Source organism: Ctenopharyngodon idella, chromosome 4, assembly GCF_019924925.1.
Source record: "Ctenopharyngodon idella isolate HZGC_01 chromosome 4, HZGC01, whole genome shotgun sequence".
NCBI classification, from domain to species: domain Eukaryota; kingdom Metazoa; phylum Chordata; class Actinopteri; order Cypriniformes; family Xenocyprididae; genus Ctenopharyngodon; species Ctenopharyngodon idella.
This window is the reverse complement of record NC_067223.1, coordinates 14004747-14022147: the sequence shown is the minus strand read 5'-3', so window position 1 is coordinate 14022147 and position 17401 is coordinate 14004747. Positions and strand designations below refer to the sequence as shown.

Sequence of the window (17401 nt, the reverse complement as noted above, 5' to 3'; positions counted from 1 at the left end):
GGAACACAAATTAAGATATTTTTTGATGAAATCCGAGAGCTTCTGACCTTCCTATACGCAGCAATGTCTTAACCAATTTCAAGGCCCAGAACGGTAGTAAAGACATCGTTAAAATACTTAATGTGACTACAGTGGTAAAACCTTAATGTTATAAAGCGATGAGAATAATTTTTGTGCGCAAAAATAAAACAAAAATAACGACTTTATTCAACAATTTCTTCTCTTCCCTATCAGTCTCCTTTTAAAGTTTTTTTTTTATTATTTATTTTTTGTCTCCTATTGAAGTTGTAAACACAGTGCAGTGCTTCCGGGTTCGCTACGTCAGAACGCCGACTCATTATTGGCCGGCTCCTGCGTCAGCAGCACACGCATGCGTAGTAATCTGTAATCAAAATAACCCTCCCTCTCTCTTCTCTGATGACGTGTTACTATCGCGAGGGCGGGACAACCTGTCACTCACATGAGATTGACCAATAGCAAACTATCAAACCATCCAACCAGTTCCCCATGGACAAAATCTAGTCACGCCCTACATTTTTTGTTGTTCAAGAAGCCAAATTATGTCTATTATATTCTCAGCATCTAAAGTGATTAGTTACATGGTGGTTGTGAGTGGAATAACAACTTTAACAGCTGATGGGCTCTTGTGTCTTAGCTTTGTAGAGTTAAGGCTTTTAAAGAGATAATTATAAAATCACTTCAGACTGGATGCATTTTACATTTCAATTATTCATGAGGCACTGGTGGAGATGCCAGATTAAATGACTATGTTACATTACAATTTAACCAGAGTACAATCTCTACTAGACTCAAAAGAGATAATGTCAGTGTGAGATATTGGTGGTTTATGTGTCATTTTAGTTAAGTTTTACTTTCCTGATAGATGTCTTTGTATACATAAAAACTATTGTAGTTTCAACATGAAAGCAAAAACAAATTACTTAATGGAGAGGACACAGCAGAAATAAGTAGAAACGGAAACGTTTTTTTTTTTTTTTTTTTTCATACTTGCATGTATTTTATTCTCTTTGGGGTGTTTGTGATCCTTCAATACTCATAAGCACCAAAGGTTGATAAAGAGAAACATTCAAAGGGACGTTCAGTCACAGGAGCGTTTAGAACAAGAACTCCAAAAAGAGATAAACTAAATTGACAACAACTTGTATTATTCAGATGGCAAATGAATAATTTACTGAGGGAAAGATCAAGAGAAGTGAAGAGAAAAGTGTTTGAAAAATTATTGATAAATGAAGAATGCAGAACTGTAGCATTTCCCACAGTCATAACATGAGATATTTTACATAAACGTGATTGTGATTTTCCTAGCTTTGGAGCATATGAGTAAACATACACAGTGTATTGTAGCGAATACTGGTGCCCCTGAACATGCAGAAAGAGCTTGTGGAACCATCATCCGTGTCTGCCGGGTATTATTCCCAGATGTTTTGGTAGGATTTCATTTTTTTTTTAAAAAGAAAGAAAGAAACGGCCTTCATAAATTCATATGATCAACTTCATGGGAGCATTAAATTATCCAATATGGTTCCTAAATGTAGATGGACTCTTGAGGCATGTTTTGGAGTATCTGGAAGCATAGAGTTCAGAATGCATGTGCTTTCATGGTAGGTCGGGAGTTTCGAACCCAAGCGTCTCGTGCTCGTCTCTAGTCGACGACTCATCATCGGCGCTTCGTGGTGCTTCCTACGCAGTTCATGCTTCTGCTCATCTGGGGAAAGTGCACATTTGGAGTTCTGGCAGTTGGGCCGTAGAGGCCCAAATTTCTCGCAGCAACGGACTTGCGAGGGGTTTTGATGCAGGGGAATGGAGAGAAGATCTGCTGAGGTTTCGGAGGTTCTCCAGCCAGCGTTGAAGGGCTTCTTCTGAGGGAGCCTACACTTTCTGAGCTGGAAGAGTCTGAACCTGGACGGCGGGTGGATGGGAGCGGAGCTGGGGCTGTGGACTCCGGCTGAGGTTCTGGAGTTGGTGTAGGTGGATCAGAAGCTGAAGCTGGTTCTGGTGAAGATTCTGGTTCCAGTTCCAGAGAAGACAGCTGGTTGTCAATCTGCTGGAGTTCCTCTCCTTCTCCAGTGCTGTGATCTTGCTGAGAGACATCTGAGCTTCCAGCCGTCAACTTCTCTTGCTCTTCATTCTCTAACTTCCCTTGCTCTTCATCATCCTTGTCTTCTTCAAGTCTTCTCTCCTCTCCCTCTTCAGATGCTTTTTCCGTTTTGCTCGCATCAGTTTGATCTTCTATCTCCAGAGAATCATCAAAGCCGAGCTGTGCCCGTGCCCTGGCGATGTTCCTGCGGTGCGCACGCACATGGGTGCGCCAGGGGGAATGATGTCTTGGCCGCATCATCTGATCCTGGCTGGGAGTGGAGTGGGCTTGGGGAACTCCACCATTATGGATGATACAATTCTTTGAGGACCGCTGAGCGGATCTGGGCCTCCTGCCCAAGAGAAGATGGTTGACCACAGGGGAGGGACCAATTTGGGAGGCAAGGATACTGGTGGCTGGACACTTATCTGTGAAGAATCAATAACAAAGCATAAGAAAACAGTAGTAATTGTAAGCAGACTGTCAACATGGCAACATGAAACTGTTTGCAACCGATTTCACTTCTGTAATATAACGTATTTCTGAGTTAAGCCGGGTGCACACTGTATGATTTATAATAGCCCTTTACAATTGTTGCTTGTCAGACTGTACGGACATGATCCCCGCTGTAAGCCATGTCACACTGTAGGATCTCGGCTGTCATTAATGTCAGACTGTACGGATGGATGTACACGAGAAGACTTGTCCATCTCGTTTGATGACAGTGAGATTACATGCGGGACTGAAATGGTGGCTAACAAAGAAACACAATCTTTAGCGATAATGTTGATTGTAGCTTGTCTAGAAAAGAAAGAAAAAAAAGATGACGATGCGTTTGGAGCAAGTGGTGGTTTGTTGTTGTCACTGCACTAATTGCACCATCAGGTTTTGCACTCCTATTAATTTTTGATTTGATGGTCGTCGTAGGAGAAGCCACAAAACTTCTGACACTGGCAGAATTTCATCAGAGGTAAAATTTGATAGCAATAGACATTAATCGGCTGTCGGCGTATATGTCAAACTAGCGATCAAAGACTTAAGATCTTTTCGGATTCTCAAAATGTGTCTCAGATGGCCAAATCATACAGTGTGAACCCAGCTTTAAACGATTAATCGATTTGACAGCACTATAAATATATATATATATATATTTTATTTTCAGGGGATTGGTATATGCTTAAGATTCTTAATTACCTTTTTTTCCCCATTTATTAAAATATTGGAAGATGTAATATTGCAGTACCACCATTACAGGGCATAATGGAGATTTAAAGTCAACATGAAATTATTAAGAGAGAGAGAGAGAGAGAGAGAGAGAGAGAGAGAGAGAGAAATAATTAATTATATATTTTTAAATAGTGTGCAGTGATGATTGTGCATTATGAAAATAATTGTGACCTATTATAATTTCATGTTGACTTTAAATCTCCATTATGCCCTGTAATGGTGCTACTGCAATATTAAATCTTCCAATATTTTAATAAATGGGGAAAAAAAGGTAATTAAGAATCTTAAGCATATACCAATCCCATGAAAATAAAATATACATGATCATGATGTAGAAAATACCTTGATTAATCAGTTCAGCCATCACCAAAATTACAAATTACAGTGTGATTTATTGCATTATACACCAGCAGACCCAACACCGATCAAAACCGATCTACTGCACCATATCTCTACAGTATAATGAAGCCATAGTTGGCCCATGAAGATCAATACCAGTGTGTTGGTTCTGCTGTTTACTGGGTTGATGAGGTTCAATAGTTTCAGCTTCCACTGGAGGTCCTGGGAAAAATGTCACAACACACTGACTAACACTTCATATGCCTTCTGTCACTTCCTGAACTCATCTTCGACAGAAAAAAGTTTATTGGTCATGAAATCAGTATGATCCTGCTACCTGAATGGATGTAAAGTAGCCCGGCTTGCTGCTGTTGTTTTTGTTTGATGCGTGAGTACTGTTTCTTCAGCGCGCTGATGTCAGTGCTCATGCGCTCCAGCATCATGCTGTTGATGGCCGCTTGGTGCTCGGCCCGTCCTGCGCCCACCGCCCCGGGACTGAGCTCGGCCATGTTACTGCCGTGAGAGGTCTGCTCCGCTCTCTGATCTGCAGAACAGATAAAAACAGAAAGAAAACATCCAAAATGAAAAATGACAGTTGGTGAGTGCAAGAATATTTGTGAAACATTTTAAAGGGTAACTTGAGTAGCGGCTGTGTCGGCTCCTTTCCAAACATTCCATTTATTTAGTTGCACTGGAACTGAAGGCTGTAATTAAGGACAGCTTGAATGACTCGACCCACCTCAGATTTAACAAGAACTGACAAATGCATCAAGGATTAAATCCATTTGAGGGCAGATTCAGACAGGATTGTCAAGAGTTAGAGTCTTGCCAGAGTTAGGTTGGCAGAGGGAGCTCATGTTTGCATTACTCCATGAAATCACCCTTACTTTGGCATAGCCAATATAGTTTTAGTGACTCATAAAATGTTAATCATTAAAAAAATTTTTTTTTTTTTAAATTAAACATCTTGTGTATTTTATAAATGTGGTCAGTCTGTGTTCAGAAGGACATAAATCATGTTTGTAACCTCAGACTGACTATTAAATCTATTTCCTTTTTAGGTTTTTTGCTTGTGAAATGTAATCAGACACAGACCTTTAAGGTGCTTTTGGTATCTTTGGATTTCAGGGGCCAGAAGACCACCAAGAGGCCCTAGGCAGCCCAGGGCGGTGACAATAGAGTCTTCATCATCCATGTCAGCATCATCATCACTCTCCCATCCATGGAGTGCCAGACTATACAGAGAAAATATAATACAATTATATCATACATGAAAAAAAAAAAAAAAAATCAATTAATATTAATTTAAAACGTAATTATATATTTAAAAATAAAATACAAAAAATGTATAAACTGCATTAATAATGCATGAAAAATATTAAACAACACATAATAAAATATAAAATAAAATTTAAAAATAAATTAATATTTTAAAATGTAATTAAATATTATAAAATAAAATAGAAAAAACAAAAATAATAATAAAATATATAATTAAATTAAAAATTAATTCATAAAAAAATTATATAAAATTTAAAAATGTAATGAAATATTTTAAATAAAATAGAAAAAATAAAAAAGAAACAAAAACAAAATCTAATGCATGAAATAAAATATTAAATTAAAATAATAAAATATATCTAATTTAAAAATAAATTAATAAAATGTAAAAATGTAATTAAATATTTTAAAATAAAATATAAAAAGAAAAGGTTATAAAATGCATAAATACATGAAACAAATTAAAAATTAATTAACATTTAAAATGTAATAAAATATTTTACATAAAATAGAAAAAATAAAACAGAAACAAAGTAATAAAATATAATGCATGAAATAAAATATAAAATGTAAAATAAAATTAACAAAAAATATAATAAAACTGAAAAATAAATCATGTTAATAATGTTATTAAATATTTTAGAATAAAATAGAAAAAAAATTAACAAAAACAAAACAATTAAACCATGCATGAAATAAAAATTAAATGACTATAATTTAACAATAAAATTATTTAAAATAATGTAAATAAAAAGAGTAAATAAAAGAAAAATAAATAAATAATAATTATAATAAAATGGTTTTATTATTTCATCAATGCTCTCTTTTTTAAAAAATAAAGTCAGAAATTATCTTTAAACTGAGTGTAAATCTTGTCAAGATAAGGCAGAACATTTGCTTTTAATATTTGCATGCCAATATATACACACGTGCCATAAAACATCACCCTGCAGTCTCATAGTAACGTGTTTATGGCTGCTAAACTCTCACGACTGCCATCTGTGCTGTGGGCGGTGAGTGTGGTTTTATACCTGCTGTTGGCTCTGACCGGGGCAGGGAAGGGGGTGATGTTGTAGGTGTATTTCTCCCTGAGCTCTGCCAGCTGGGGGAATGGGAACGGGGCCATGGAGTAGACCGTCTTTCAGGAGGAAAACAAGTGCACACACATTTTCAGCCAAAAAAACAGTCTGATATACTACTTTAAGAAGCTTTCTGCATTTTCAAACACAATTCTGCAATATTAAAGCCGTTACTCTCGATTTATCTATATGATAAGTTTCATATCTAATTAATGCCATGAATTATTCATGATCTTTTCTACGCTCTGTCTTACCTGCATGAGTTCATTGGAGTCGATAAGGTTGTGCTCCAGCATTTCCTGTGTCAGGCAGCCCATAGTGCTATAAAATTCATCAGCAGTCTGGCACTCCTCAATTCGCCTGAGAGGGTTGAAAATTTATCTTATAATTTATGAGCACATAATTTTCTTTGCAATCTACAGTGCAACCAACTCTTAGTGAACTTACTCTCCGAGTTTGGCCCAGATGGCCAGAGCGACACGCAGCAGCATTTCAGAGCCCTCGAAGAAGACCGAGTCCCAGATCTTCAGCACGGTGTGATGGGGCAAACAGGTGGCAAACATGGTCAAAAACCACTGCATGGTGAAGACGTTGGTGAGCGGAGGCTCATAGCTGCCTGAAACACAGTGCAGTCAGCAGGTACAGACATTGTTCTTTCACATCCATATATGTATACAGGGTTGCTACACACCTCCTCCTTCCCGATTGGCTGCTTTCTGGAGGTGGTGGAGATGCTGAGAAAGTTCTGGAAGCTTCAGTCGCAGAAGATCTCTGAACACGGCCATGTCCACTGAGAGGGCACGCAGGTTATTGGCGAAGTAACTATCGGGAAGCACTTTATCGATCAAATAGATCATAACCTATACCAGAACGACAGGAAAGAAATATTAGGTTTAGAAATTCTTTTTGCTTATATAAGATAATATCTTATCTTGCTTATATAATTTGTCTGTCCAAAATGTCATGCTCATTTAAACTGAGGGGGCAAATTTTAATTTTTAAAGTGGATTATGAATTAACAAATAATATTAATAATTAATAATAAATTAATACAAGGATATTATAATTAAATTAATAAAAGATAATTCATAAAATTAAATAAATTAATTGCCCAATTGTTGTAGGATTAGTTGCAAATTCTTGTTGGTTTCTTTTTTAAAAAAAAAAACCTAATTAATTAATTTTTAAAAATTAATGAGTCAGGACCGGTGTTATTTTGGTTTTATATATATATATATATATATATATATATATATATATATTAGTTTTCATGTTAATTTTAGCTTAATTAAATTAAATTAATTAATTAAAGTCTATTAGTCATCTCATTATGTGCTTTTGTCATTTTATTAGTTTTTTGTTTGATTTAAGTTTTCAACTAATATTTATATTTTATTTTATTTCAGCTTTATTTTAATTAACAGAAATGTTAATAGTTTTAGTTAACAATAATGGTCAGGATTCAAAAATATATATATATGTACATAGGGTGAATTCAGGTTGATTGGGATGCTTTTTCCATGTCATCTCAATGGCAAAAATTGTCCCAATCACCCTGAATTCACCCTATATATAATATATATATATATATATATATATATATGTAAAAATTCACAGAATTTATGGACATCTAGACAAACCTTTAACGCATCTCCTTCGTTTCCCTCGGTGACCTCCAGAATGAGGGCAGCCAGAACATTGAAGCCCTGACAGTAGCCGACAGTCTTGTTCCAGCGGGCGTATGCCAGCAGTACCCGCTTCAGCACCACCCGGTCCTGCTCCGCCTCCTGGCCACAGTAGGAACTGCAGCCTGTCCTGTGCAGGTCCTGAATGAGAAGAGACAGGAAAATAAAGTGTGACTTACCTATGTACATAAGCACACTGAACTTTGCTCACTTTCACACAAATACCTCGCTGTTCTCTTTAATCCACACTACACACACAAGCACACATCCTGCTCCATTATCCACTTACTGACGCACTGCAACAAGTAAATATCCTGCTGTTTAACCATTTAACCTTTTATCAAGCTGACTTCATTCCATTAAATATCTCTAACGCTACAATTTATTTGCTGCCTCATAATGTTATATATAGCCTTAAAACGAAAAATAACTGCATATATGAACCTTCACTATTTGGATTCCCAAAGAGTCATCATCTGGATTGCTGCGATCATTGAAGGCAAATCTCATGGTTTTCTCCCAGTCTATGGAGATGCTGTGGAGGTACTGGTCAGCCAGGGTCAGCCAAACCTACATCAAAACAAACAAACATTATTTGGTGTGTAAAATGTCACGGATATCATGAAAACAGTGAAATTTCCAGCACACTTACCCTCTTCCTCCACTCTTTGGGAATACCCACAGGGAGTCTGGCCACTGCTTTCAGGGCGTCGTACCACTGCAAAGAAAAACAACCCCAAATAACATTCAAACCAAAAGCATATTTGTTGGTTTATTGCAGTTTGAGCATTTTATGTCCATAGTAAGGATCTAATGCATACTTGTTGAAAGCCGTTCTTGCCTAGAGAGGGTTCGATAGTGAACTTCAACCTGGTGTCCACCCCTGCAAAAGACAAATCAGAGAGACAATGACGACAATATAAAGACGTCTCTTCTGTAGCTGCAGGTGTTTCATTAACAAATGAATGAAGGGTTGTTGCGTAATCAACACTTGGGATGAAATTTAAAAGATATAATGTCATAACCTGAAATAGGTTAGAATAGATTTTGAGTTAACAAATAATATTAATCATAACTAAAAATAATAAATAACCCAATTATAGAAGGATAAGTTGCAATTCTTTTGGTTTATTTGAAAAAAAAATTTTAAATAACTGAATCAGAACTCATCAAAAGGAGGTACAAGAAAATATTATACGTTTTCAAATTCTTGATATTTAAAATTTATATTTGTAAAAAATTAAATATGTCCTTTCATCATCCCCACTCGCATGATACACTGACCCATTAATAATAAATAATGTTTGTTTTCATTCAGTGGCTCATTATTTATGGAAGGCAGGTTACCTAACTCTCTTCTTTGTGAGAGACAGGAATAAACATTAATAAAAAAGCAACAGACATTACTGGAAACGAAAAGTGTATTATCGACCATGACGCAGAAATCAAACGCTGGATATCGAATAGTTGATAAATGTCGCTGTCCACTGCGTAGCGGTGCTGAATCCCACTTCCGCCTACAGTTTCTTCCGGATACACGACACCATCCTGTATCACGACTAAATAAACTGTGTTTTTTTCATTGTTAAGATGTCATATTGTGCGGTAAAGAGCTACAACAACACGACGAACTCTTTAAATTGATGTAACCTTCACATTAGCTATTGCTAAAGATGCTAAATCCTGTCAAACGCGCATGTAAACAACTGTTACCTCACCAACACGATGTGAAAAAGGAAGCAGCATTTCTCCTTCATAAGAACACCAATAATAAGACCAACCTGAGTCCATCTCTGTCATAGTTTCATGGTATAAATGATAAACAGGAGTGGCTCCATTTCTGCATCTATTTCACTCGTCAGCCGAGGCTGTTCCGGATTAACCTACACGATTACCATCATCTCTCCAGCCCTCATACTGCACTCATGTTCGGCACAACACATGTGTCTGGATGAGAAGTGTGTATACTGACTATCTTAATCATTAAAAAGATCATTTTGACTTATCAAAACAATTATCATTTAATAAATATATAATGTTAACTATTTCATAATAGACTAAAATAAGCCTATTCAAACTTTCAGGACCCCTCAAAGTCAAAACCATAATATTTCTCAATTTAAATGTACTAATACAGTTTACTTAAACATATAGTTCACAATTACAGCTGATAAAATATTTATTTAATAAAAAAGAGAAGGCCCTTCAGGTCTAATTATCACAGAAATGCCATTCTGCATTCAGCACCAGTGCAAAAAAAAATGGGCATCTTAGCAATAAACCGTAGGAAGAGTATTATCTATAATCACAGGGCAAAGACAGACTAAATGAATAGAAATGATGATGCTGTATTCACCTGGCTCTAGGGTGCACAGCAGGCGCGGCGCTCTTCTAGAGATGCCGTTGCGTTTCTTCAGCACATTACTGATAATATTACCGACTCCTCCAGCTGCATTCTGCCGTTTCACACAAACCCTCGATCTCTTAGAGGAAACAAACCGTTCCTGCTTCATCTGGAGAAAAAACTGGGAGGACGAGGTCCGCGCATTTAAGATTCTCTCATCCCATCTAAAAATATCCTACTCGTTATGATATCAATAAAGCAGAGGAAAAGAACACATTGAAGTATCATTTATCCTCATACATGAAGATGCATATCTGTACCTGAAGTATAAGAATTATAAATGGCACAAAAAGAATCAACGGTGATCGAAACGAATGCGCAGGATGGGAGAGGCGGAATATCGCGGAGATGCGCGCGTCTACACCCACATATGAGCGTCACATTCAGGGTTGTGAGGGAGGAGGGACCGCTGGAGCTCTGGAGGAAGGGCCAGAGACAGCTGAGGAAAACAACGACCAGTACATGAATGACTAGTGCCATGCTGCCAACTTTAGCTTTAATCTTAGAAAGAATAAGGAAATAATATACTCTGAAATCACAAGAAAACCTAAAAGTAAACAGAGTCTTAGGACCCAATTATAGGCTAAAATCCCAAGATAAGAATAAGGATAAGATGCTTAAAATCACCATGAATTCAGTCATACAGTATTACGCAAGCGATCTGAATGATTTACTAAAGCAATAAGCCACAGGAAACCGTGAATTTAGAACAGTTAAAACAGCTAAAACCCCCTTAGCTGTTATAAATTTACTGTAAACCACAGATTCACAGGGCTTATTGTTTTTATAAAACAGTTAGTACATTAAAATATTAATTTAAAGTGGAGCAGTAATGCTGGTGTAATGAGATCACACAGGTGTATGTTTGTAGAGTAATTTAACCAATCAGAATCAAGGACTGGATCTCTGTGTTTAATAAAAAGGAAATGTTGTACTTTAAGGCACTTGGAGGAAATAGTAAATTATTTTAAGTTAATTCTGTATAATGTAGGGCCGGTTTCACAGACAGGGCTTAGCCTAAGCCAGGATTAAGCCTTAGTTCAATTAGGATATTTAAGTATCTTTAATAAACGTACCCTAGAAAAAAACATTACTCGTGTGCATCTTGAGACAAAACAATGGCACTGGCATATTTTAAGATGTGTCAGTGCAAGTTGTTTTCAGTTAAAACAGCTCAAACATGCATTTTAGTCTGGGACTAGCTTAAGCCTTGTCTGTGAAACCAGGGGGTAATGCTGTAAAACATTACGACAAAGCGAGGGAGATAAGTAAAAAATAAAAATATAAGCAGGTCTTCTTATTCAATGCTTATTTTAACAACAGTGTCTCAAAATATTCAAAATTAAAGTATCTATCCATACAACATACAGCAGGATAAAGTCAAGTATATTTGACCATTTTTAACAATATACAGATTGTCCTAAAGTGTCTCAATTTACCCAAACTCATGAGGAACATCTTAAAGTGATAGTTCACCCAAAAACGAAAAATCTGTCATCATTTACTCACCCTCAAATTGTTCCATATTTTGAATGTCGGTAACCAAACAGTTGATGGGCCCCACTGACTTCCATTGTATCAGAGTTGCCAGGTCTGTGCAACAAAAGTAGCCCAATGCATTTTCTCCACAGGGTGGCTGAATTCTCCATTGAATTTGTACATCTGGGGGTTCTTTTTGGGGTGTTGGAGCGCCAAAATTGTACGTATTGGGATTTTTTTTTTTTTTTTACCTGCTTAAAAGTAGCCCAATTCTACGGGAAAACCACAAACTTGGCAACACTGCATAGTATGGAAAAAAATACTATGGAAGTCAATGGGGCCCATCAACTGTTTGGTTACCCACATTCTTCGAAATATCTGCTTTTATGTTCAGCAGAAGAAAGAAATTCATACAGGTTTGGAACAACTTGAGGGTGAGTAAATGATGACAGAATTTTCATTTTTGGGTGAACTATCCCTTTAATGTGGCTAACAAGAGGGACACGAAACAGATGTTTAAAAACTTCTGGCAGAAAGAATGATAGTCCTGATACGGAAAATGTATATTTTTTCCATTGGACGATAAGCATTCGGGTATTTTTTCTGACATGCGTTTACTGACAAAACTATGTCTCATTACTCATGTTTACAAAAATAAACATGCCAATAAATACAACAAAATCCATAACCGTTAACATCTACTATATAAAGTCACACCTCTTGCATCAAGAATAGACATGGACTGAATAATGGCAACCATGTATTGCTATAGATTTGATGTGATTTCATACTGTACCTGTTTGACAGTACTTGTCATGCTGCATGTAGATAAAATGGAGGAAAAAACATTAAGTGAATCAAGGCCACATTATCTGTTGGTCTGATACAGACTGCATGAATTACTGCTGGACAATGACTAGTTAGCAAGCAAAATTCAAATACAAATTTGAGCTCACTACAACGTTACGGTGCTAATTTGCATGTCAGTGTCATAAACTCATCACATGAATGAGTCGCCTCTGAACCGGCAGTGACCTTGAACAGAGTGTCGGTTTTGAATCTAATGCAAATAACTGAGTTGTAAAGGTGAGGAGGAGTCAATCCTGTGGTAGCGGGAAGATATTTGAGAATGCTTCTAAAATATCAACTGAGAGAACTAGACCTAGGTGAAGCAAAAATGCATTTGGTTTATGTAAGCCTTTCTGCAACCATTATCTATGTAAGCTATATTACACCACAGCATCCTTTTAAAACAGCTGAAGGATAATAGACGTCCAGCATCAGTGAAAGCTAAGGTGTACAGTCAATCTAAAATACATTAGTCTTTAAAGAGCAAAGAAGGCCTTGGGTAATTTAAAGGGGTCCTATTATGCTTTTGTAAATGTTCAAATTTCTTTAGTGTGTATGTTGCTGTTTGATCATGAAAAATGTCTGCAAAGTTACAAAGCACAAAGTCACACCAAAGCGAGTTATTCTCTATATTAGATCACAATTCTCCCATGATTTTGAATACATAACTAAACAAAACAGAAAAACTAATATAACAATACTACTACTACTACTAATAATAATTATGAATTAATTCTTTAAAAAAAATGGTTTGAATAAATGATTCAATGACTTATTCATAAAGACTTCACTTGTTTCATTAGGATGAATCAGCATTTTTTGAACGAATCTCTTGAATGAATGATTCAATGACAAATAGCCTACGTTTTTTTAACAGTCACTTGTCGCCACCAACTGGTGTAATGACGCAACTGATATAATCTTTGTTTGAAGCATCAAGTTACTTTCAAAAGGTGATTTACTCTATTTTGATCGCAATCCTGGACATCAGTGTTTATATCCGAACTATATTTAATCCCAGTACTTCTGTGATAATATGAATTATTGTAAAAGACAGAAATAATGATACTGTTTGTTTCATATCTATACATGCCAACTGCTCTCTCTGGATCAGCGGCAGCGCCAATGCAGATTTGAGTAATGTTCCTCTGTGATCGTACTTTTCAAAGGTTTAACAGACTGAATCGTTGTCATTTAGGAATAAGATCACGTGGGTGTCTGAATCAAAATCACGATCTTTTATTAATTAATCGTGCAGCTCTACTTTATATCAGTGTCACTGTTTCTGAACTCCCTGAAACGCCTCCATTGTAATCTTGAGTTTTCTTCTCAGCTATGGTAAGGGGTGTGACATTTCCAAAACACGCTTGAAGCGGTTGACCAATCACAACACACCGGTCCAGCAGACCAATCAGAGCACATTGCGCTTTTCAGAAGGAGGAGCTTTATAGAGACTGGTGCGGAACTAAACAAGGGTGCGTTTCCCACCCAATTTATGTAACTCGCTGCTTAAGCCCCATGGTACAATGCATTACTTTAGAAACTAGCTAGTCACGACTGTTTCCCCGAAAATGTAGTAACTTTGTTGCACATCCATTGTTCAAACAATGTCGGTTCAACAATATAGCTAATGACATCACACAGGTAGTCGAGTAATAATGTCTACTAATTAATCAGTTCTAGATCTAATTAATGTCAGATTATTGCTGTAAATAACGAACATGGCATCTGAAGACTACTTAGTTTTTTGTTCTAAGTTGTTTTGCTTTATTTCCAGATGTTTGTCGCAGGTTCAGGGGGGGCTTGATGATCAATGATCTGAACCCATCCACATGATCGATTTAAGTCATACTAACAAGAAACTGTGCTTCTAAACACAGGTCGAGAGCTGTAGGTCCAACCACACAACTTTGTGATGCCATTTGCGAATGTTCGTTGTAACTATGGTTTCGGGAAACACTGAATCATTGAACTATGCTGGTAATGATTGAACTTGTGACCATAGTTGGCAAACAAGGATTTAGGGAAATGCACACCGTACATTACTGACAGACTGGGAAGAGAGGTGCTGCAACAATGTAAAGTGTTTTTTGAAAAATCAAATATGAAAACCGATTGTAGTAAACCCTAATAACAAAATCAAGACTCTTTAATACTGCTCATTACAGTAATGACAGCAAGAGGAGTGAAATGAGAGAATGATTTGTAATTACGTCTTTTCTGAGAGACGGCTTGCAGGCAGGCGGTGACTATATCACAGTTCTTTTGAAACTTCTGCCGGAGTCTGTCCCTCCTCTTGACCTGACGCACCAGTTTGGCCGACTGGACAGCGATGCGATACTTCACCTCTTGAACGATCCACTTCAGCTCCTCTGGACCTGAGCACGAAATAAAGGTTGTTTAAATCTGAAGGATGTCCATTCATTTGATAAAACATTTCTTTGAAATTATTGCACAGCGAGAGTGCAAAACACACTACATATGTAGACAGATTAAGATAATTATGAATGACAGAACACAGTGTAAAAGACTGTCGTATGTAAATTGTCATTATGGCCTACAAAGAAGCTGAGCACCTGAGACAACAATTAAATTACTTCAGCAAACAAAGGGTTAAGATTTAACTGGCTTTTTGAGTGGCATTATAACTGGGTCAGTTCTGTCACATCATTCTGTGACATGCCATATTTCATCTAAAACCATTTTAAACACCCTAATCATATTACATTTAATATTACTTAAGAGTAAAGTCACTCTATTTTAGTGTGTACATGGAAAAGCACAGAAAAAAAAAATCAATACAATAAACATAAAAAATAAAAATTAAAAAGTAAAAATGGTGAAAATACTTCAACACTAAACATCTACACTTTCCCTTTTATTTATATATTCATATTCCTATTTAGTTATTTATAGCATGACTTAAGATCAAAAATTCCATAAATTATGATTAACGTTTGGAATAAATACGGTTTTTTAATGTTTTTGAAAGAAGTATCTTGCACTCACCAAGGCAAAACATACAGTAAAAACTGTGAAATATTATTACAATTTAATAAAAAATGTAGTTTTCTATCTAAACATATTTTAAAATGTAAAATATTCCTGTGATCAAAGCTGAATTTTCAGCTTCATTACTCCAGTCTTAATTATTCCAAACGTTTGACCGGTAGTGTATGAATTACACAAATTGGACTGAATTGAGTTGAAAGGGAAAGTGGTGCTCACCTTTTTGAGCCAGGTACTTCATCTGATGGCGTCTCGTGTGCTTCTCCTGAAGTTCTTGCAGAAAGTTGGAGCCGGTGTTGCTTCTTCCCAGGAAGGCATCCGAGCTGGAGGCTTCTGTCGAGCTGTCCACCCCTCTGACGCTATTACTGTACGTGTCATAGAGCTCCACTAACAAACACTCCACTATAGATGATGCCCGGGACGTTCTCAGATCATCTTCATCCGAATACACACCTGTTTCATGGATCCCCCCTCCTTCTCTCTCCATACGGATCTCTCCAGCTGGTGATCCATGTGGCACATTTGCGCACTTGGATAGTGCGACTGATAATGATGAAGCTGTTTTGGCGCTCTCACAGTTTTCATCTGAGACTGAACGTCCCTTTGAAACCCATTTGTGAAACGCCGAGAACCCTTCAAGGTACGACGCACCTGAGCTGACGAAAACTCCACTCTCCTCCTCCGAGCAGATGTCACATATGTCAATCTCCTTAAGTTCCTCTTTAGCGTCGTCCACGCCAGACATGTTTTATCGCTCTTTAAAGTTCAGCATTACACACTCATGCACATTTGCTGCACATAAGTACAAACCAAAGATTGTTTTAGATGAATCAATAAGGAACTCGAGTTCCGGGTGTGTTCCATTACTTGAGCAGGGTTGGCAGCGCCGTTCCCAGGCTCTGGTTTCCTTCCTGAAAAGGTCTAAATCCTGATTGCACGCCCCTGCTGCAGGAATAGTTCATCCCAACCCTGAAACTTTTGAAACAAAGTTTCTGAACAGGTGAATGAGAAATAGGCTCTATGGTATTTGTTTATCTTACTACACATATTTGAAATAAAAATATACATTATTTGTTTGTAAATTAACGTCTCCAAATAAATACATAAAACAGTAAAACATCTGGGAAAATGTTCATTTACATATTACATATTTAAATCTATATACACATATAATATAGCTATATAAGGATATATATATTTACATACAATATAGCTAGGCTATATATGTGTGTGTGTGTGTGTGTGTGTGTGTGTGTGTGTGTGTGTGTGTGTTTGGAACATATGTTTTTAATTATACGTTTGTTGCTTTTTTAAATATGTTTTAATGTTTTCAAATATATTTGTATGTAGTATTTTAGTGTATATTATTTTAGCCTTTAGTTAAGTACGATTGTTATTTTTATTTCTTATGCATGGTATTTTTATTTCTTACACGTTTTTTGATTATTTTATCATTATTTTAATTCCTTAACTATGTAAAGTACTTTGAATTACGATTGTGTATGAAATGTTCTATATAAATAAACTTGCCTTGCATTAGGCTATAAATATATAATAAAACACAATTGTATATGTATATTCTTGCACCTTAATACACGTGAGTTTAGTCATTATTTTTAATTTGTTTTTTGGGGGGGGAGTTAAATTCAGTTGAAAACCTGCGTGCATCATTGTTGTTTTGCGTGAAAATCTAGATTGAAACGTGAAACTGCATCATTCTTACATACTAGTTAAAATATACAACTTTTGTAGGCCTGGTAGAGATTTGAATGGGAAAGACAAATAAAAAGAGACCATTTAAGCCATAAAACAGCGTTTTAATGAATGACATCATGTCTTAGAGCGTAAACATCAGCTGACCGGGGCTTCCGTATCTCCACATGACTCAAACCGAAGAGGGAAGTTTTATTAATCCTACTATGGCGACGCGTACGTTTATGAATATTAATGA

At 36.4% G+C, this 17401-nt stretch overlaps 1 protein-coding gene across 5 annotated transcripts; it reads right to left on the bottom strand.

Moving 5' to 3' along the window:
• Nucleotides 1-857: 857 nt before the first annotated feature.
• tbc1d30 (TBC1 domain family, member 30) lies at nucleotides 858-16367 on the bottom strand. Of its 5 annotated transcripts, XM_051892246.1 has the most exons (14): nucleotides 15670-16367; nucleotides 14655-14819; nucleotides 8531-8592; nucleotides 8362-8427; nucleotides 8154-8279; nucleotides 7665-7850; nucleotides 6716-6884; nucleotides 6472-6640; nucleotides 6279-6384; nucleotides 5977-6083; nucleotides 4760-4899; nucleotides 4002-4208; nucleotides 3821-3886; nucleotides 858-2526 (listed from the first exon to the last, which is right to left on the bottom strand). In XM_051892246.1, exons 1-14 carry the CDS (start codon nucleotides 16193-16195, stop codon nucleotides 1679-1681), a joined length of 2943 nt encoding a protein of 980 aa, XP_051748206.1. In that variant the 5' UTR covers nucleotides 16196-16367; the 3' UTR covers nucleotides 858-1678. The 5 variants fall into 5 exon arrangements, with proteins under 5 accessions (XP_051748206.1, XP_051748208.1, XP_051748209.1 ...); XM_051892248.1 differs by lacking the exons at nucleotides 14655-14819; nucleotides 15670-16367 and adding an exon at nucleotides 10066-10512 and having other exon boundaries at nucleotides 867-2526; XM_051892249.1 differs by lacking the exons at nucleotides 14655-14819; nucleotides 15670-16367 and adding an exon at nucleotides 9491-9609 and having other exon boundaries at nucleotides 870-2526.
• Nucleotides 16368-17401: the final 1034 nt, after the last annotated feature.